The 19,673-nt window shown below is 34.5% G+C and overlaps 3 protein-coding genes across 5 annotated transcripts; all 3 read left to right on the plus strand.

Annotated features, from left to right (window-relative positions):
- The first annotated feature begins 232 nt into the window (after positions 1–232).
- LOC135838507 (uncharacterized) lies at positions 233–2,242 on the plus strand. The gene is made up of 2 exons (XM_065354209.1): positions 233–389; positions 533–2,242. The coding sequence occupies exons 1-2, from the start codon at positions 382–384 to the stop codon at positions 2,166–2,168; spliced, it is 1,644 nt and encodes a 547-aa protein (XP_065210281.1). The 5' UTR covers positions 233–381; the 3' UTR covers positions 2,169–2,242.
- A 2,491-nt stretch (positions 2,243–4,733) lies between these two features.
- On the plus strand, positions 4,734–10,244 carry Patsas (patsas). The gene is made up of 10 exons (XM_065354324.1): positions 4,734–5,067; positions 5,155–5,395; positions 5,886–6,051; positions 6,189–6,322; positions 6,413–6,564; positions 8,852–8,954; positions 9,035–9,187; positions 9,261–9,433; positions 9,576–9,741; positions 9,852–10,244. The coding sequence occupies exons 1-10, from the start codon at positions 4,991–4,993 to the stop codon at positions 10,029–10,031; spliced, it is 1,545 nt and encodes a 514-aa protein (XP_065210396.1). The 5' UTR covers positions 4,734–4,990; the 3' UTR covers positions 10,032–10,244.
- Positions 10,245–13,267: 3,023 nt separating this feature from the next.
- On the plus strand, positions 13,268–18,908 carry LOC135838671 (uncharacterized). Of its 3 annotated transcripts, none has more exons than XM_065354516.1 (5): positions 13,268–13,356; positions 14,258–14,362; positions 14,469–14,806; positions 17,624–17,819; positions 17,894–18,908. In XM_065354516.1, the coding sequence occupies exons 2-5, from the start codon at positions 14,258–14,260 to the stop codon at positions 18,839–18,841; spliced, it is 1,587 nt and encodes a 528-aa protein (XP_065210588.1). In that variant the 5' UTR covers positions 13,268–13,356; the 3' UTR covers positions 18,842–18,908. The 3 variants fall into 3 exon arrangements, with proteins under 3 accessions (XP_065210588.1, XP_065210511.1, XP_065210664.1); XM_065354439.1 differs by lacking the exon at positions 13,268–13,356 and adding an exon at positions 13,561–13,744; XM_065354592.1 differs by lacking the exon at positions 13,268–13,356 and having other exon boundaries at positions 14,263–14,383.
- The last annotated feature ends 765 nt before the right edge of the window (positions 18,909–19,673 follow it).

Consider the following 19,673-nt stretch of genomic DNA (forward strand, 5'->3'; position numbering starts at 1 on the left):
GAAGTTTCCGGCGTGATTTTCGATTTGATTTTGAGATTTTAAAAATTCACGAAAAATCAATTCGAGCAATTTAATTTTTGAGTATGAGAGTTTCAGACCATGTTCGTTCTCAAAATTCCAAAAATTGCAGTTCTGTTCAAATCTGAGGTGGACACCTCGAGAGTCGAGAGGTTCCGTGTTCAATCTTCTCGATATCGAACACTATAATCCCATATTTGAATTTGATTGAACCCTCGGCATGAACCTAGATATTTCCTTATCAATTTTTACCGATTAAGATTAATCATCTGTACTCTCGATCGTCACTAATCAAACACATTCTCTCGAATGATGCTACATGTTCGTGCTACTTGAAACATTTAGTTGATTTAGAAGTTGGACATGGCCAGGTAATCGTTTCATTTTTTTGTAAACATTTCTCCCAAAGAAAAACACGACTGATGAATTTCATTTCGAACCCCAATTGGTCCATTTAATGAGCCTCTAATGCATTGAAAAATTGATCTCGAACTAATCCCAAATCATATTACAGAATACCACATCTTGGCCAGACTTCAACCCCGACACCATTATGGTTCTCAGTGCTATTTCTTTCACTGATACTCTCCGGCGCTCGATGCGACTGTGATCTAGTCACCGTCGATAATGACGAATTCAACGAGACGAGAACAATGGTGATAATGGAACGAACACCCCATAACGATTACGAAAAGTACTTCATTCCTTTCATGCGAGATTTCGAGGCATTTCTCTGCTACACGAATTACGTCGTCGATAAAAGCCTACTCATTGAGAAAATCATGGAACGTCCGGAAGACATAATCGTCATCTCGGCGCCGATGATTTTCGGTAAAACTCTCAACTTGGGGATGATGCGATTATTCCTCGAACCCCAAACGTACGACGGCGTTCGTCGAATCCGCGAACAAAATATCGGTTACAGGTTCTTCAAACGAGGCCAATATCCTCATCCAACCGCTGACGAGCATCGATTCAGCGGACGACCTTTGATCAGAGACCATAAAGAGTTCTTCAACCAGCACCAAGGAATGTACCCAGTCGTATATTTGAACTTTAAATACACCCAGTTCTTGTACAATTTCACCCAAATAATCGATAAATTATCCATACAAATAGGCGAAATTTTTCAAGATTATTTCTACATGAGGCAAGGCTACTTCTCGAGGATCATAAATCGCGCTAATTCCACTCAAGAAATGAAAGATAAAGCTTTGGCCGATTGGAGACGATTCAAAGCTATCGGCGATATCGATGGTCAAAATGCCACCACGCTTGTCGGCAGCATTGCGTTTTTAATCGAAACTCTGGCTAAATTCTTCGACCATAAAGCCGTCCTAATGATAGACGAAATGGACTACTTGGTGAATATGGTCAAGGAAGATTGGGTATACGATGACATACCTTATCCTTGGGAGTTAGAAACCCAAGTGATGGATTTCTTATCCGAGTTTATCGATATTACCATTCGAAATAATAAATACCTAGCCAAGACGATCGTCGTAGGCGAAACGCAATCCTGCATTACGGAATTATTCGCCGATTTGGCTGGACGAATGAAACGATACGACGCTGTAAATAACGATTTCGCCGAATTTTTCGGATTCACGAAAACAGTGGCTAAAAAATTAATGCAAATTGGCAACGTTTCGGACGATTTAGCAGCCCAAGCGTTAGACTGGTACGATGGGTATAGATTCAACAGGAAATCAACTCAAACTGTCCTTTGCCCTTGGGATATTATACGTCTTATTGAAACGAAAACTGTCAAGAATTTCTGGGAAAATGATCTCGATATCAGGTTACGAACGTTGATGGCCTTAGATGGTGTGAGACCAGTGATCGAAAGACTCATCAAAGGAGAAACGATTCCCGTAGCTTGGGATACAGTACGATTTTCTGCCAAGGAATTCGTGAGATTGGAAGCTCTCGTGTCGAAGAAAGTCGTACATCCGGGAGTCACCGATATGGATTTGGTGTTGAAGAGGTTGTGTGCTGCGGGCTACGTTACTTTTGCTGGCACCCAATATGATGCGGATTTCAAGAGAAATTTAACTCTGGTTGCTGCTCCAAATAAAGAAGTTATTAACGAATTTAAAACCATACTCGATGTGCATTCTAAAGAAAATCCGTATACGGTTTTCAGATGAGAGAGATTGTTTTAGTTTTTATTGCCTAATCAAGAGGTATATTTAATAAAATTAAGTTTTTTACTGGTGCTAAAGGGTTGAATTTCTGATTTATTATTTGAAGAATCGAATACTATGTAGGTAGGTACTTTTTCTTTATACCTACTCAAGTACCTACACAAGGAAAGTATCCCAACAGGCACAAAAAATTCCGAACAGGGCAAAAAATAAATTGATAAAAGATCCCAAAGTAAACCATCAGCCAAAATTTCAGATGCTGAAATTCACTTTTCGATTTTTGGCGATTTTTTAAAAACAAACATTTGACCCAAAAATGATAAAAAAAGTAAAAATTTCACCAAATTGACCTAGAAAGCTGAAATTTGGTCATTACCCCATTTTCCACCTCCCGAGTTCATTAGTGACGGTTTCAAATCGTCCAGGAGCCTCCAGCGGATTTTCGAATTTTCCAGTTTTCAAAAAAATGCTGCAAGCTGAGTAAAAATTAAGCTCAGCACCTATCAACTCGAATTTACCATCTTTGTGACCCACTCGGTCGATTTAAGCGTATATTTTAGAAATTTTTTCGTACCCGTTCAAATAAAAAAAAATATCAAGTGATTTCATTTTTGAAAAAAAATGAAAAATTGAAAAATTTATTGTTCCAAAACGTGCAAACAAAAAAAAAGTAAAAATTTGGTTTGTACCCTATCTTATATAACCCCCCCCCCACCCACCCACCCACCCAATCCAAATTTCTTGTGGAAATGAACCGAACTGTTGCAAAATTATTCAAAAGTAACCAAATACATTTTTTGAAGGATTTTGAGTCAAAAATATGGGTAATTTTCCGGGTAACTATACGCTCCATATTTGGAAATAATTTAAAAATTGGAATTTGGTGAAAAAAACTAATTTTATTCGCTCGACTTCATTTCTGAATTTAAAATTCAATTTGCTTTTCCAAATTTAAAGTTGCAATTTTTCAAAAATATTAAAAAAAAATCGATGGAAATTTTTTACTTTCTGAATGGGTAATGTGAAAGCTCTCAAAAATCCTGACCCAATGTAGAGCTGGAAATTTCTCAAAAACTTTCATAATACTTTTGATAGTAATATTTAAATTTTTCGTGAAATTTTAACCTATTTTGATACGTCTCATAGCACCTCTTGCAAAAATTCAAAAAATCATTAACTTACCTACCTAATTCCGAGCTCAAAATTTTTCAAAAATGCTCAAAATATATTTTCGTCGAAATATTTGAATTTTTCGTGATATTTCAACCAATTTTGATGTGACAAAAAATCACTTTTGGATAATTATAAATTCTACAACAGTTCGTATTTTTTACTCAAAGTTATGGAGGGGAGAGGGCAACGCCGAAATTCGACTGGAATTGGGTGAGTGTAGCACCAAATCTTAAAACATAATATTCATGTTCAGGAGGGTCCATTCATATGAAAACGACACCGTATTCGTTAAGAACAATTTCCCCACACATGACCCCATTTTGAACCCTTCGCATGTTTTTTAAAAATTGTTTGAGTACAGTCCACTCCATTTTTCTCAAAAATTCATGTTTTTCAGGGGTCAAAAACATGATTCAAAATTTTGCTCGCATTTTCATGTTGAATCATTATTATTGTTAAAAAAAAGCAACAAAACTGAAAAACATCATTTGGGACTTGTAAGAAAAAATTTGAAGTGAGGGGGTGTGAATTTTTATGGAGATGCCCCTTATAGGTGTAGTCAACATACTGAAAAATTGAGAAAATCGGGTCACATGGGGCTGAGAAAAAAAATTATATAGCTATCTTACAAAAAGGAGGATACTCGTATCTCAAGGAGAGGGTGGGGGGTCTAAAACTTTCTTGACAAGTTTCTCGATGGTGTACCCAACTTCCATGCACATTGCCATCGAGAGCCAATGCGAGCCTGAGAAAAATATTATTTTTCCACATTTCTAGGGACAAATTATATAGACGGTTTTTGAGCGGGAGAGGGGGAAAGGGGAGGGGATTCGACTGTAAATTTGCCGACTGATACAGGAGAAACAATACCAATTTTGCCAATTGATATCCATATTAATACGACTTATAAAAATTTTCATTTTCTGGTTTGGATTTTTGGGAGCCCAAAATAATGTGAATTTTTAAATTTTAAAACAAGGAATAAATTGGCCCTGAGCGGAGCAAGGGTGAAATATTTTGAAAATTTGATTTCGAGAGGCAGAGTAGAAGAATTCACCTTAACCCTCATTTTTTCTTCAACTTTGGTCCAGAAGATTCTTTTAATCCAGATTTCACAGATCCATAAAGTTTCAGTCGTTCTATTCCTTTCCAAAATTTCAGGTTTTTTTTTGCAAATATTTCAAAAATAAAGATTTTTGAGAAAATACGAATACTTACTACAGACACACTGACGATTGGAAATTCAATTCTCCTCGACCACAACTTTGAATCTTTCGAATTCAAGTTTTTTACTTTCACTAGTAAATATGGTGAATTTTCACTTTTCAGAGAAAAACCCTGTGCTTTTACTCCTTTTTACCCTTATTTTACCGTTTTTGCGCCGTCCATCTCCTGGCATTGTTGCAATCCGCTTATCTTTATCTGTGCTTTCGTTTTCGTTTTCATCCCTTTCTTTATCTAAAAAATATACAATTATCAAAGTTTTCAAAAGATAAGATTTTTGTATCTAATAAAATTTTAATTTTAATCTAAAAAACGGTAGTAAAAAGTTTCGTGAGTATTTTACGAAAAATGTCCATGGAAACGGTGCACCTACCAGCCGATCAATAATTCTCAGTTCAAGCAACCCTACAGTTAATATCGCGTTGATAATGGAAGTTGAAAAAGCTGGCTTTCCCGATGTGATATCTGATATCTCGGATACTCTATTCGCTTACGTTAAAGAAGGGTAAGCACATTCAAAAAGACTTACCTATTCGTACTTGATACGTACCTATTTTAATATTACAACTAGTAGGCTATCTTCTATTTGCAGGAACATAAACGAATTAGAATTAATCGTACAAGAATGCGGAGCTGAAATTCTAAACATTCGCGACGAATGGGGTTACACCGTAGCTCACTGGGCAGCTCTAAATGGCAATTTTAAACTTGTACAATTTTTGGTAGAGAAACATGTACCAGTAAATTTATCATGCTTCGGTACCCAAGGACCAAAACCAATACACTGGGCTTGCAGAAAAGGCCATTCTCGAATAGTTGCTTTACTACTTCATGTAAATATCTCACTGTTTATTGATCGTTGACTTGCCTATTGTGTTAGGCCTATGTTATTACGTAGCTTTTGAAAGCTGACCACGTTTACTTACTTATATAGTCCAGTGGCAAAATGCAAGTAAACTGCATTCAAATTCGTCATCGATTTTTTGGTATTCAAAGGAGTGCGGTTGTGGAGGATTCAAAATTTTAATTTACAATCAAATTTTCCAAAATTTCAACTCATTGGATTTCGAAATTTTTCAAAAATTTTAATCCAACTTGAAAGTTGAGATATTTTACCAAAATGAACTTTTCCTTTCAACAAAAATATACATAATATATTTACTGCATGATTCTCGCTTCTTTTTTTTGGGGGGGGGGGACTTCTGATAATTTGCCACTGGACCAATAGCTGATGTAGTCAAAGTGGTCTACGGTTTTAACGCTTTGTGTGTTTAATTCGGGTTAATTTACTTATATTTCACGCTGCATGTGGAATTTTTAAAGGCCGGAGTTGATATAAATACAGTCGATTTGAAAGGACTGACTCCTTTGATGACTGCATGCATTTATGGTCGTATAAATACGTGCGTTTTCTTGTTAGGAATGGGGGCTAGACATCATTTAGTTGATAGTAATGGTGATACTGCGGCTCATTGGGCTACGTACAAAGGTTTGTAAAATGTTTTGTGTATTTTTGTAGCTCGTGTATAGTGTGTTTTGGTTTGCTTGTAGGTATAAATGATTTTACAAATAGGTAACCGTGATTAAAATTATTAGAGTCCTATAGAGATTATGATTCTGTTACAGGACATTCAGACGTGATCAGAGTACTTATCAATGCTGGCGTTGATTTACAAAAAGTCGATAATTTTGGATCTACTCCTTTACATTTGGCTTGCATTCATGGCCATTTGTATTGCGTCAGGGTCCTGTGTGAAATGGTATCTGAAAATATTTCACTTTTACTGTAGGCCTAATGATTTTTGTTTTTGTTTTTTTGTGGAATTTTAAATTTAATTCATTTTTTGCAGAGGAAGTTAAACTTGGAAATTCGCGATAAAAATGGAAAAACGCCCTTGATGTTGGCTAAAAACCATCAGCATTTCGAAATAGTGAAACTGCTCCATGAGGAGATTAAAAAACGAAGTCGTTACCAATCTGTGCAGCCAGTCATTGAAACATGGTATGATTCCTACATATTTGAACTCATCTCAGATATTTTTTAGAGCGGATTGTGAAAAAAAGGTCGAACGTGATTTTGACCAAATTCGCAATGAAGACCTCCAGTTTAAGTTGTAGTAAGTCAATCAGAAAAAATATTAACTTCTCAGGTGCCTTCTGGAAGGGAAATATGAGTGGTATAAGTTTAAAGCTCATACTTACTTACTTAAACTTTTTTTTTTAAAGTACTTTATAAGCAACCAAAAAAGCTCGAAAAAGTAACAAAAAAGTGACGAAACGCGAAAAAAACATTTTATTGTGGAAAAAAATGACCAAAAAAATAAAAGCACTTCACATTGAAATGTTTTGGTTTCTAATTTTAAAAAATCACGACTACACTTTTTGGTAAAAAAGTTGAACTTTGTTACAGTTTTTAGCAACAGAGTGAGATTTTTTCAAATTTCTGGCAAAAATGTCAATTTTTGGCAAAAAGGCGAGACTTGAGAAAAATTTTTGTCAAATGCCAGGATTTTTGAAAAAAAAACGACAATTTTGGCAATGTATTGGCACAAAAAAGCGAGACTATTGCGTAATTTATTAAAAAGGCGAAACCTTTTAGAAATTTTGCTCAAAAGCGAGAATTTTTGTCAAAAAAGTCACTTAAATTGTGTAATCTTTGAAAAAAGTGAGTTTTTTTGACATTTTTTACCAAACAAGAAAAATTTATGCAAATTTTTGACCTTGACAATTTTTGGCAAATAGCAAAACTTTTGGGTAGTTCTGGACCAAAAATTGAATTTTTTCGCAGTTTTTGATGAAAAAGCAAGATTTTTTTGTTTAGGTAAAAAACCAGACTTTTCCGGCTAATTCTTGGAGAAGATACTTATGAAATTTTTTGTTACAATTTTGCTAAAAAACAAATATTTTTGTCAAAAAAGCAACTTGGATAATTTTTGAAAAAATTGAGTTTTTGTGGAATTTTTCACCAGAAAAAAACCAAATTCATGTAAATTTTTGAAAAAATGAAAATTTTTTTACAAAAGAAATAGCAAGACTTTTTTTGAGTAATTCTTGATAAAAAATTGAATTTTTTCGCAGGTTTTGTCGAAAAAACGAGATTTTTTTGTTTCGGTTAAAAGACTTTTCCTGCTAATTTTTGAAAATGTGAAATTTTCTAAAACACGAAAATTTTTGTCAAAAAAACAAAGTCAGGGAAATTTTTTTACAAAAAAGAGACAATTTTAAATTTTTAGACATTTGGATGAAGTAAAAATTGGTCAATTTCTGGAAAACCGAGAATTTCTGACAATTTTTGGCAAAAAAAATAGATTTTTTTCTCAATTTTTGTCGAAAAAGAAAAAGATTTTTTTCAAAGGTAAAAAGGAACCTTTTAGCGAGAAGTTGTTAAATTAGAAAAAATAACTCTTGCTTCCCAGTTTTGGTAAAAAAATCAGACTTTTCCGGCTAATTCTTGGAGATGTGAAATTTTTTGTAGAAATTTTGCTCACAAACGAGAATTTTTGACAGTTTTTGGAAAGTGAAATTTTTCAGGACTTTTTTGCTAAAGACTGACAACTTTAGCAAAAAGTAGGATTTTCTGGCAATCACTGGCCAAAAAATTCTTTATTTTTGGAAATTCGTGGAAAAAAGTCATGTGAGATTTTTTGTTATTTTTTGCAAAAGGCGAAGTTTTAATAGCTTCAATAAAAAAAAAAAACAGGGGATTGCAAGCCGCAATTAAAGCTTTTTAGCCGCAATATTGAAAGGCAGTGTAGGCAGTTGGAAAAGAATAAAATAGTGCATATTTTCGCGAATAATTCACTTAAGTAGGTATCAAAATTATTGGAAATTTGAGAAAGAAAGTAAAAACGTTGAGAAAACAACCGAGTTTGAGCCTTAAGTATAGGAGATGCGTTTTTTTTGTTGCTAAAGCCCCCCCCCCCAACCTGTTTATATTTATTTATTCATTTTTTTAAATTAGGTAATTTTTTTGTTGGAAAAATGGCTCATGTTTCAAAATCTCAAATATTCTTTCAGACCCGGATTGTTTTTCCAAAACAGGTTTGGTAAAGGACCAGAGCAAAAAACAACTTTTTTTTTTGAAAATTCTCTCCTTTTAGGGGCCCATATTCCATCACCAGGGACCCCTCCGCCGCTAAAATTTATTCTGAGTTACTTTCACCTTAAAATGATGGTCTCCTATGAATTTGGTCAAAATTAAACTTTTTTTTTGAAGTCTTACCTATAATAAGTTGGTACCTAGATATTTATATAAAGCTATGTACTATAACAAGAATATCTTGATTCAGGAATGCTGTGTGCCAAGGATTCGGAAAAGGGAACAGCAAAGGACCATTGTTTTTATTCATTGGTTCAATATTTTTATGGTGTTATCCGATGTATTTTTTACGAGTAAGTGTTTTTAATTTTCATCATTCTGATCCCTCATCTTCTCACAAGGTATTGTGATAATTTGATTGATTGATTCACAGTGTATCCCATTAACGTGGAATGCTCTCAGTGGAGTGCATTACTGCTTCTTTTATTGGAACACCATGATGTGGATCAGTTGGTTGCTGTCTGTCAAAAGAGATCCGGGTTATTTACCAACCAATACCGATAATTACTCTCAGATCATTCGTGGGGTAGGTATACTTATTTTCAAAGCCTTTTAAAATGGTTCAAATATTGCATTTTTTCTGTTTCATTGTGTTTTAGATTCCATTCGATGAGAAAAACAAAAAGCAATTCATACCTTTCTCTCAACTTTGCCATACTTGTCATTGTATTAGACCTTTGAGATCAAAGCACTGTCGCATATGCAATCGCTGTGTAGCTTATTTTGATCACCATTGCCCATTTATTAATAACTGCGTTGGAATTAAAAATAGGTAGGTAATTATCTCAGAGGAGATTTGATTGGATCTCAGATCCAATAACTTTTCCTTTGGCTGATCCAACAAAAATAATATAAAATCTTGAAATCTCTCATCAAATTTTTAACCAATTGAAATCAATATGCTTATTTTACAGAACTTGTTTCTTCATCTTCCTTCTATGTCTGGCCATAAACAGCACATTTAGCGTATACTTCAGCGTATATTGCATAACCTCTGCCGGTTTCGAATGGTTGTTAATCTTATCTCTCATACAGTCCATTATTATGGTATGTTTTAGCTGGGTCAGGACAGCCATTTCGGTAAGAATTTAGTTCCCCAATATTGCTCCATCACAATAATTGTAGAGCCATAGGTACTGATAATAAAATTAATTAATTATCTAATTAAATCACGTCTCTATATTTTGTAGCTTTTACACGCTTGCATGAATATAACAACTAACGAGATGTTGAACTACAAGCGTTACCCATATTTGAGAAATAAGAAAGGAAAATACCACAACGGATTTTCTCGCGGACCAGTATGCAATCTATTAGAATTTTTCACCACGTATAGAAAAGTAGGAGAAGCTATGGACGATTTTGCTTGAACCAAAAACCCCAAGACAAAGGCACAAATGATGAAGTCTTCGTAATCACTGCGCAAAAATGCCTACCGATAGTGGAGTACAATAAATTATTTCTTTTTACTTTTTACTCGTAATTTTTATTCAATTTTTTTTTCCATGGAAAATATTTAATTACTTAAAAATGCACTTGTAATTTTACGACAATATAATATGAAAAAGACAAAAAAATTACGATTATTTTTTTGAGCTTTGTTCTCGTTCAAAGCTTTTAAAATTGTGGAAGTATAGGTACCTAGCTATTTTTACACCTCTTCAGAATTTTGAGCCGAGAACTATAAGGAGCTGCTCAGTGCGTAATTTCGTTAAAATAAATAAACGATCTGTGTAGAAAAATCACATATCAATGGAAAAAATGATGAAATAAGTATGTACGAGTAGGTAGATACAGTCCGCGTGAATGGTCCATTATGTCAAAACGAATTATGCGCTGACAAACTATGAAAATGATTAACGGGACAACTCTGACTATGTGTTACTAGGTATGTGCATTCTGGAGCGTTGTAGTCGCAAAACTGTGTCATTCTCACGTCAGTCGAACATTGCTCGTTGCATAATATTTAACAAATTGAAATGGACCATGAAGGCTATTTGGTAATGGTGGAGACTGGAGCTGTTTTTCCTACTAGGTAAAACGTCTACGCACGTTTTCCGACCAACATTTAGAGACTCGTTGTATGGAATAACTCACCATGTGAAACACCGTTTACCGCCAGAGTTTTAGTTAGGTACAAAAAATAATCAGAGGTGTGAGGTGTCCTTCATTATCGGATGTCATCTTTTTCTCTGCCAATTTCTAATCGCTTCAGAGTTCAAAATTCATTGTAATCGACCATCATTTTAGCATAACTTTTTATATGTAAGTAGGTAATTAATCAGAACGCTGGAAAAATTTAAACTTTTGCTAGAGGTTCCAGATCAGCTCGAAAATGGTTACAGCCAATTTGAGGAGTCAACTTCCAGAGTTATAGGAAATTTCGAGTGATTTTCTAAAGTAGGTAATGAGTTCCAGATCAGCTGGAAAATGGTTGCAGCCAATTTGAGGAGTCAACTTTAAGAGTTATATAGAAAATTTCGAGCAATTTTCCAAAATAATGGCTGATTCTGGAATTCACTTATTTAAAATTCAAGGAGATTCAACTCGAAAAAAATTCACTTTTCATTCATGTAGGTGCAAATAACCTGCTCTGAATAAATTTAAAACACTGAACTCATTAAATTCGTGATATCATTCAGCGATTAGAAATTTCTGGAGAAAAGTTAACTACCAATTGCTGGAGCTGGGGGCTCTAAATTGAAGCCAAAATGGACCTAGACGTGGACTGGGTCGAATGGGTACCAAGGCGGATGCACTGAATCAAGCCCTGGAAATTTTATCCCCTTCCCTCCTTAGAATTTCCTCCTCCTGTTTTTTTCAGGTTATGGATACTTGAATGCTATTTGTGAAACTTTTTGTTTTTGCTTTTATATTCAATTTCACAAATAATAAGTCAAACTGACAGGAACAAAACTAGAGATTTTTCAGGAGGTGGAAGAGTGACTGAAAATTTACCTATCGGTATGAGAAAAAAAATGCCAATTTTGCCGAATAAAATGATGAGTTCCTAAAATAAAATGGGAGATGAAATGACATTAAGGCTCATTAAAAATTGTTATTTTTTCCATTGAATTTTTAGAGGTTTCAAATATGGACCTTTTTACAAGTAGAAATTGACCCGAGCGAAACGAGGGGAAAAGTGTTCGAAAATTCGTATTTTAAGAAGTACTTAAAAAATAATATTTTCAAAAACTTTGTTCATTTTTTTGACTCGTAAAATTTTAGATTTTTGAGTATTGAATTTTTGAAAATTTAATTTTGAAAATGAAAAGCAAACAGACCTGAGCGAAACGAAGGCAAAAGCTTGTTTCGAGAAGTAAAAAAACCATTGTTTTTTCAGGTGAAAAGTAAAAGCTCGCACAAATTTGTTTTTAAAAATTGAAAATATTATTTATTTGATTAAACATGAGGGTCCTGTGGCTCTGTTGGTGTCTCGAGGACCCTAAGTTCTTTTTTTTCAATCTGTATTTGAACAAAATTGATCTCTCTACATCCTCTGCTTCTCAATAAACCATTCTTTTCACAGAACTTTCCAGCTTTAGAGAAGGGGAAGGTGAGAGAAGCCTTCTTTTCCAAATCCTCCGATCCGATCAAATTCATTCAAATCTGATCAGGCGTGAGCATTGAGCAAAATGGTAAAAATTTCAAAAAAAAAAGGAGCTCAGATTTATTGAGCGTTATAAAAAATGTTGGATTCTGGTCTTCAAGTCGCGAACATTTTTTCCTGTAATTCAAACGCGAGTATTATATTACCTTTCTTCAATCTAGGTAGATAGGTAAAATTACAATAAGTACATATGTACTTAATTAGATAAATTTTGAATGTGGTATAATTGTTGATTACTATCGTTGTACCTACGTATTTATTCGCTCTATTAAACATGAAATTAATCATGTGCCTTTTTCTTTCGTTTGTTTTCCCATAATTAATCGCATAATCATCACTTGGGTATCTGTGATTGGTTACACTTGAATGATCATTGCAGTCAGTTGGTGTGCATACCTATTAGATGTTGTACAATGGGCAAGATAGGTCTTTGACTCAACTGTTGTATTGGTCTAGTCTGGTTCAAGGAGAACGAAATAGGTACCTAATTGAAAGATGGAAAGTACAGCAGGCGTTTACGTATAAGCCACAGGCTCAATTTAATGTGATTATTTTTTAAAAAATAGACCAAATTCATTACAATGCACTATTCTCTGTTTACCTACAATTATTAGACCATTTTTTTTTCGAATTACAAACAAGAAAATACTACGAGTATTCTTTAATTTTTTTTTGATTTTTTCAAAATTTTGAAAAAAAGGACACCAATTGTTAATTTTGAAAATTTTGGAACAGTGTTACCTACCTAACTATTTTCATCAATTTTTTAATAGAATTTTACACATGTTTGATAAAAAAATCCAAAAACCACTAAAATTCAAATTCGATGCTCATAATGTTATCAAATGATTACATTTTTTTCATTTAATTGGAATTGAACACATTGTCTTCAACCAAGGATAAAGAAAATTCTTCATTTTCCACTCCAACACCCATATACTTGATAAAACAGCAAAAAATTCGAATCTCACGCTTCATTAGAATTTTAACAAGATAGACAACATTAGGCTACGCTTGGGAGAGTATCCACATTTAATGAACATAGGTAAAACTTGATCATCGTTCCTGATCCAAAAATCATACATGTAAGTACAATTTCTTCTTTGACATAAAGGCATAGTCTAGATAGATTTGTTAGGTATGTTATACCTTATAGGCCTATATCTACATATTGTGATCGGTTCATTGGATACAAGAGCGTGAACAATTGCACACTTATAGTGGATTTTTCTTACTAATGACCTTGCAGATCGTGTGATGTTAGAAAGTCCGATATTGCTGAATATTATTTAGTTATTATCTGACAATTAAAACATGCGTTCTGTTAATACCTTCAAGTTGAAATATTAACTGATAAACTGTATAAATTTATTATTATTATTGTGTGATAATGTGAAAATAATTACCACAGTGTCATGAGAATTTCAATTGGATGATTTTTGTTTCGTTGATACAAAAATTCATTTGTTATAGGTAAGATGCTTATTATACCTATCAATTATTAATGGTGTAAAATTTCACTATCAAGTGACTAGATATAGGTGCTTGAATATCTAAGGTGTAGGCTATACATATGCAAAAACTTTTTATTTTATATTTATTAGCATTATAATAATTTAAAAGGGACTTTTTCTAAATTCAAGATGTCAAAATATGTGTATACCTACTTGCTTCATTATGATCCTGACTGGTCATCAGGAAGAGGGGGATCGGGGCACATCTCCCTCCATGACCACTCTATTTTTGGATTTTGAAGTAAAAAATGACATTTTTGAATCATAATGCTAGAAAAGAAAGAACGTTTTGAATATGTTTAGGGACCTTGGAGCAAAGGTTAAAATCAATGTTTTGAGATAAAATTTTTGGATCTTGTTTTTTTTTTTGGGTGGTGGGATGAACTGATCTAGCCATTGGGAGTGATAAAATTTGAACTTACTAAATGAGAGCCTCTATAATGTTGTTTAAAAAAATTTAATTTGTTTTCAGATGGTCATAATTGTAATATTTCTACTCTTATTCACCAACTGTGTGATTACCAATTCTGAATCAAAAGTACAAAAATGGTTGGACATACGTTCAGATATTTTTTCTGTGAGTTCATTCATCGATTAGGTACCTACTTCTTAACACTTCAATAATACATACATGCAATTTAGCCAATATTACTGAGTTACCTATATATGCAATTTTTTGATAGGTACCCATCAAGTATATGATCCATCTTGAACCTGAAGATCCGATATTTAGGAAAATAAAACGTAGTGTAACTGAGGATATAAAGACTGAAGAGACTGTTATCACCAATACTGAAATAATCGCTGATAATGAAAATGGCAATCGCAATAAACGAACTATCAATAACAATTCAAGTGATCATAAGAGTAGTCAAGGGCCTAATTTAAATGTGAAAGCTGGATTACAATATCATCATCAGCAAAGGCATCCTAATGGGAGTGTATCAGGAGGATATGCAATGTTGGATCCAAAAGGTTCTCTGCAAGTTATGCATTATGTATCAGATGATAAAGGATATAGGTAGGTATTTTTTTTTTGTGGAAGGGGTGTAGTTGAAGCAAGCTTCAAGCAAGTGACCCTGGCAAACATAAGATACCTACTAAGATCTCTCACAAAACCTTGCACTCCCCACCCCCACACACGCCTCTCTGAAAAAAGCCATTCACACCATCACTACAAGTCCCACTTCAAACGTCCCTGACATATTAATACATTTGCACATTCTTTTCTTTTTTCAATAAATGTGACGCTCTGAGCGATACCATACCATATGTCGGCAAAAATTTTTTTCGTTTTATTGTGGTTTCTGGTAGTGTTTTTCTTCCTCTTTTCAATGGTGCAAACAGATTTTCAAAATATTAAAATCTGACAAATTTGCAAAATTTCAAAGTTGCGTATTTTTTGAAATTCAAAAACCAAAATTCTGAGAAAAACGTTTTTAAAAGTTTGGGTTATTTTTGTAACATTTTTAATTTTTTTTTTTTTTTTTTTTTTTGATTTTCTTCATCTTTTAATGGTTTTACATCATAATATTTTTTTTTTTTTCGACTTTTTTTTATGAAAAGCACTTTCTTAAAACCGGGTTTTCACCACTAAAACGACGTGTTTGAGATCGGTGGGTACACCCATTCCAAAGTATAGGCTTCATAGTATATGAATCGACAAAAAATTTTTTTTTGATATTTTCTGACTTTTTCCATGAAAACGCGATTATCTCAAAAAAAAGTTTTCCGACTTATGGTATGGTATCGCTCAGAGCGTCACAAATATAAAACATACAATCTTAAACTAGGACAGAAAGGAGCCTGCATGAATCCTGATCAGGTTCACAGCAGAGATGGTCAGGAGCAGGGGACCCCACTCGGTGGCTACTGACCAGTGGTGTCTTGTCTCCAGGCAGAAGGGGAAAGTTTGTTAGTACTGCTACGAAAGACACCATTCCACAATATTACTTAAAAAAGAGTATCTGAAACGCTTCAAAATGTATATTACGAGGGTTGTATACAAACTAAGGTTCCCTATTTTACCACGGCACTTGGTTTCAACCAAAATGAATGAGATTTTGAAGGTGTAAAGAGACATCCTTTGTGCTTCTTTTAAGACCAATACCACGTTTCTAGCGTTTCAGCAACTCATGTAGTGTGCGTTTAACCATGAGAACTTTTTAAAACGGCCGTCCTAAGGTGTGCCTCACATTATCACCCAATTTTTGAAATTTGACGGCAAACCCCCAACTGAAATTCATCCACAGTTGACCCAGAGGTATGGATGTAAGGGTACAAGTGTTCAACATGTCCGTAAGTGGTGGTCTTTGGTCCGTGAAAGGGCCATAAAGTTGAAAGTCAAAAAGGCACCCAGGTCACCTCTCTGGGCTGGCAGATGCACTTAGGCTAAAATGGTCAGAAAGAACTTCAAAATCACTGTATCTGATTTGGAGGGTGATTTACTGGTGAATTACATGCGTTATTCGCACTTATTCAGCACATAGCGGGGAAAAATAGCAATTTTAAAAATTGTGTGCCTTATGGGGTTGGATGCAAATTTTGTGGAGGAGATCTTTTAAAACTCACATCAAGATGTGACAAAATGCGTTAATCATTTAAGTAATTATGTCAAAAAATAGCTGAAAGAATGTAGTTTCTGAATATATATCAGTTTTTTACTTTATCTTATTTCATCATTGAGAAAAAAATAGGGAACCTTAGTTTGTATACGACCCTCGTAGTTTCAAGCACGGTAGATATACAACGTAAATAGTAATATAGCACAACAATATATATAGCACATACAAGGTGGATTCACAGGCTTGGTTAGGCAAGGCACTCTTGTATTCCCTATCGACAAAAATTATGCGACAGCATGCTAAAACGCATGCTTTTATGCATAGCACAAGCATGTGTAAATTTGTACTTTTTTCAAAAAAATCATGTGATTCAGCCTGTGAATAGCATAAGTAATGTTGAAGAAGATAGAATGAAAAAACAATTGAAAACATTTTCCCCTTGGCTGAGATTGAACCCGGGTCATGTAGTTTTTGTTTTTCTGCATTACCTAACTCACTTGGCCACTCCACTGCTTGCGAAGAGTGGAGTTATTTCCCTATAAATGTTTGCACTTTTTAGACTTGGGAGAAAAATTTAAAAATTTAAAAATTTAATAAGTTCATAACGCACAAACATTTATGTGGAAGTAACTCCTTTCTTTGCAAGCAGCAAAGTGGCCGAGTGGGTTAGGTAACACGGAAAAACAGAAACTGCGCGTTTCCTGGGTGCAATCCCCACCTGGGGCAATTTTTTTAATTTTTTTTTTCATTTTACATTCTTTAACATTGCTTTTACACATGCTATTCGCAGGCTGAATCACATGTTTTTTTTTAAAAAAAAAGTCCAAATTCACACATACGCATCTACATGCCTGTTTTCATGCATACTTAATTTTGTCAATAGGGGTTGTCCTAGTCTGCTTTACATTAATAAGTAAATCAACGAGTTGTCAAAATTGAGATGGAATAGATGGACGGTGGGTTCCAGCACCCTGGTAGGCCCCTGTTGCAGATCAGCCGCCAATTTGGCACAAGGATACATGTTAGGTAGGAATGAGTAGTAATTAGGGTTGTCCATATTTGAAAGGTTTAGAATTTTTCTTTTTTACCCCTCTATCTGTTTTTCCTTCAAAGTTAGATTTCACAGAAAACATGGTGTGAGAGGGAGGGCCAATTTCCTGGAAAACAATGAACATGCCCTCAAATATGGCCAACTGTATCACCAACAGTATTTCTTGTAGTAGGCTATCCTGACAATAAAATTTTTTTGAAAATCTACCTTTGCTAATTTACAGGGAATACCCAGAAGTTGGTGAACCAGGATCACAAGCTTCCGCTGCCAATCATTATTTCCAGTTTCAACCACAACAACTGCCCAATCAACCAGCTACACAACCACACATTGAAGTTGTATCCAATGGTGATGTAGGAAACCAAGCAATAAATCCAAACCAAGACAATAGCTTGAAAAGTCTGAATAATCGGCAAGAGGTAAACCTTATCAGAGATGATCACTTCAACTTTGTGTCAAACATTGCATTATACCTTTTAATATTCCTTTACAGGCTAATCTAGATGGTGTTGGCTCACCTCAAACTCAAATTCTACAATCTGCAGTCATTACTGTGGGCCAACATGGTCCCAAATCCCCCTTATACCATAAATATCACCGACCATCGCCTCAAGAAGTGCAAAGGTCATACCAAGAGCGTCTTTTGAAATCTGGATTAGATCCTAGTTTATTCAGTCCTCCTGAACCCAGTGCTATATCCGATGTTATACGAGATAAACCAATGCAGGTTACTGGAGTATTTAATCAATATCAACCTCCTCCTTACCAAGTCAAATACCAGGATGTAACACTACCTCCACCCCAAGAATTATATGCAAAGCAGCAGCCTTTGGACTTGTATCCCAATCAACCACCCTTCGCACCTGCAGTCAACCAGCAATTACAACAACCATATCCGGAAAATATCCCAGCTCAACCACCTTCACATTTCCAAGCATTTGATCAACAAGCGTTTCCCCCTGGTCAAGATGGTCAGCAGGCAATTCCTCAGCTTCAAGATGCATTTCCACCTGGTCAACAAGGTTTTGCTCCTGGTCAACAAGGACTACCCCCTTTGGCTTTGCAACCAGTTGTTAATCAACCTTATCCGGCCAATATACCTATTTATGATGCTCCTGCACCTCCAAATGTTCCTACTTACATCCAGCCGCCTCCTAGTAGCATACCAATTTATAATCAGCAATATCAAATAGGTCCTGGGCCAGCTCCTGGTCTTGCTCCGGGTCCTGGACCAGGTCCAGGACCAGTTCCTGTTCCTGTTTTTGCTCAACCGCCACCAAATAATATTCCTATCTACTATGATCCGCAACAAATGCCTCCAGGAAATGTTCAAAATACATATTATGCTAGTGGGTCCAGACCACAACCAAAAACATTTGTTCAAAATACATTCTATGCCAGTGGACCTACTCCACAACCAATAGCAGCTAAAAATCGCTAGTCTTAGTTTAAGATTGTGTTTTTTTGATGTTGGTAATTGTGTTTGTGTTATAATAAATTGGTATGTTTTAGAATTTTATTTTGTTTTTAAGTAACTAATTTTCAAAAATAAGGACTTTCTACTCTTTTAACCGAATTGGCCAACAACCAGACTTCTTTCACGTGACCAGAAAACAGAATTTTCATGGCAATCTAGACCTAGACAGAAAAAGGTACATTTTTATGGCATTTCAGGTGGAAGACCCTTTCGACAATTTTGGCACAAAACGAAAATTTTTTTTTTGAAAATGTTGAGTCGAAAACAAATTTTTTTGGCAATTTTGTAGAAAATAGGATTTTTTGCAATTTTTAACTTTGGCAAGAAATTTAACCTATTTGGAAATTTATGCACAAATTCGGACTTCTTGGCAACTGTGGTGAAAAATTCGAGTTTCTGGAACAATTTTAGCAAAGAGTTGATTTTTTTTTTTTAATTACGTACCTATTTATGAACTGAAAACTAAATGTTTTATAACATTTTGAAGAGAGAATGGTCTTGTCTTGTCAATTTTGTCAGAAATCGGAATTTTTCAAACATTTTAGAAAAAAGTGATCTTTTAGGCAGTTTTGGCAAAATTAAGAATATTTGAAAATTTTGGCGGAAAATGAGATTTTTTGGACAATTTTGAGGAAAAACAGGACATTTTCCACATCATTAGAAAACAGAACTTATTAAGTACATCATTGTAGGCAGAAAATGAGCCGTTTTGGAAACTTTGGCAAAAAATGAGACCTTTTTGGGAAATTTTGTCGAAAAAAAGTATTTTTTTTTCATATGGACATAAGACATACCT

This window comes from Planococcus citri, chromosome 1 (genome assembly GCF_950023065.1).
Source record: "Planococcus citri chromosome 1, ihPlaCitr1.1, whole genome shotgun sequence".
NCBI lineage: Eukaryota > Metazoa > Arthropoda > Insecta > Hemiptera > Pseudococcidae > Planococcus > Planococcus citri.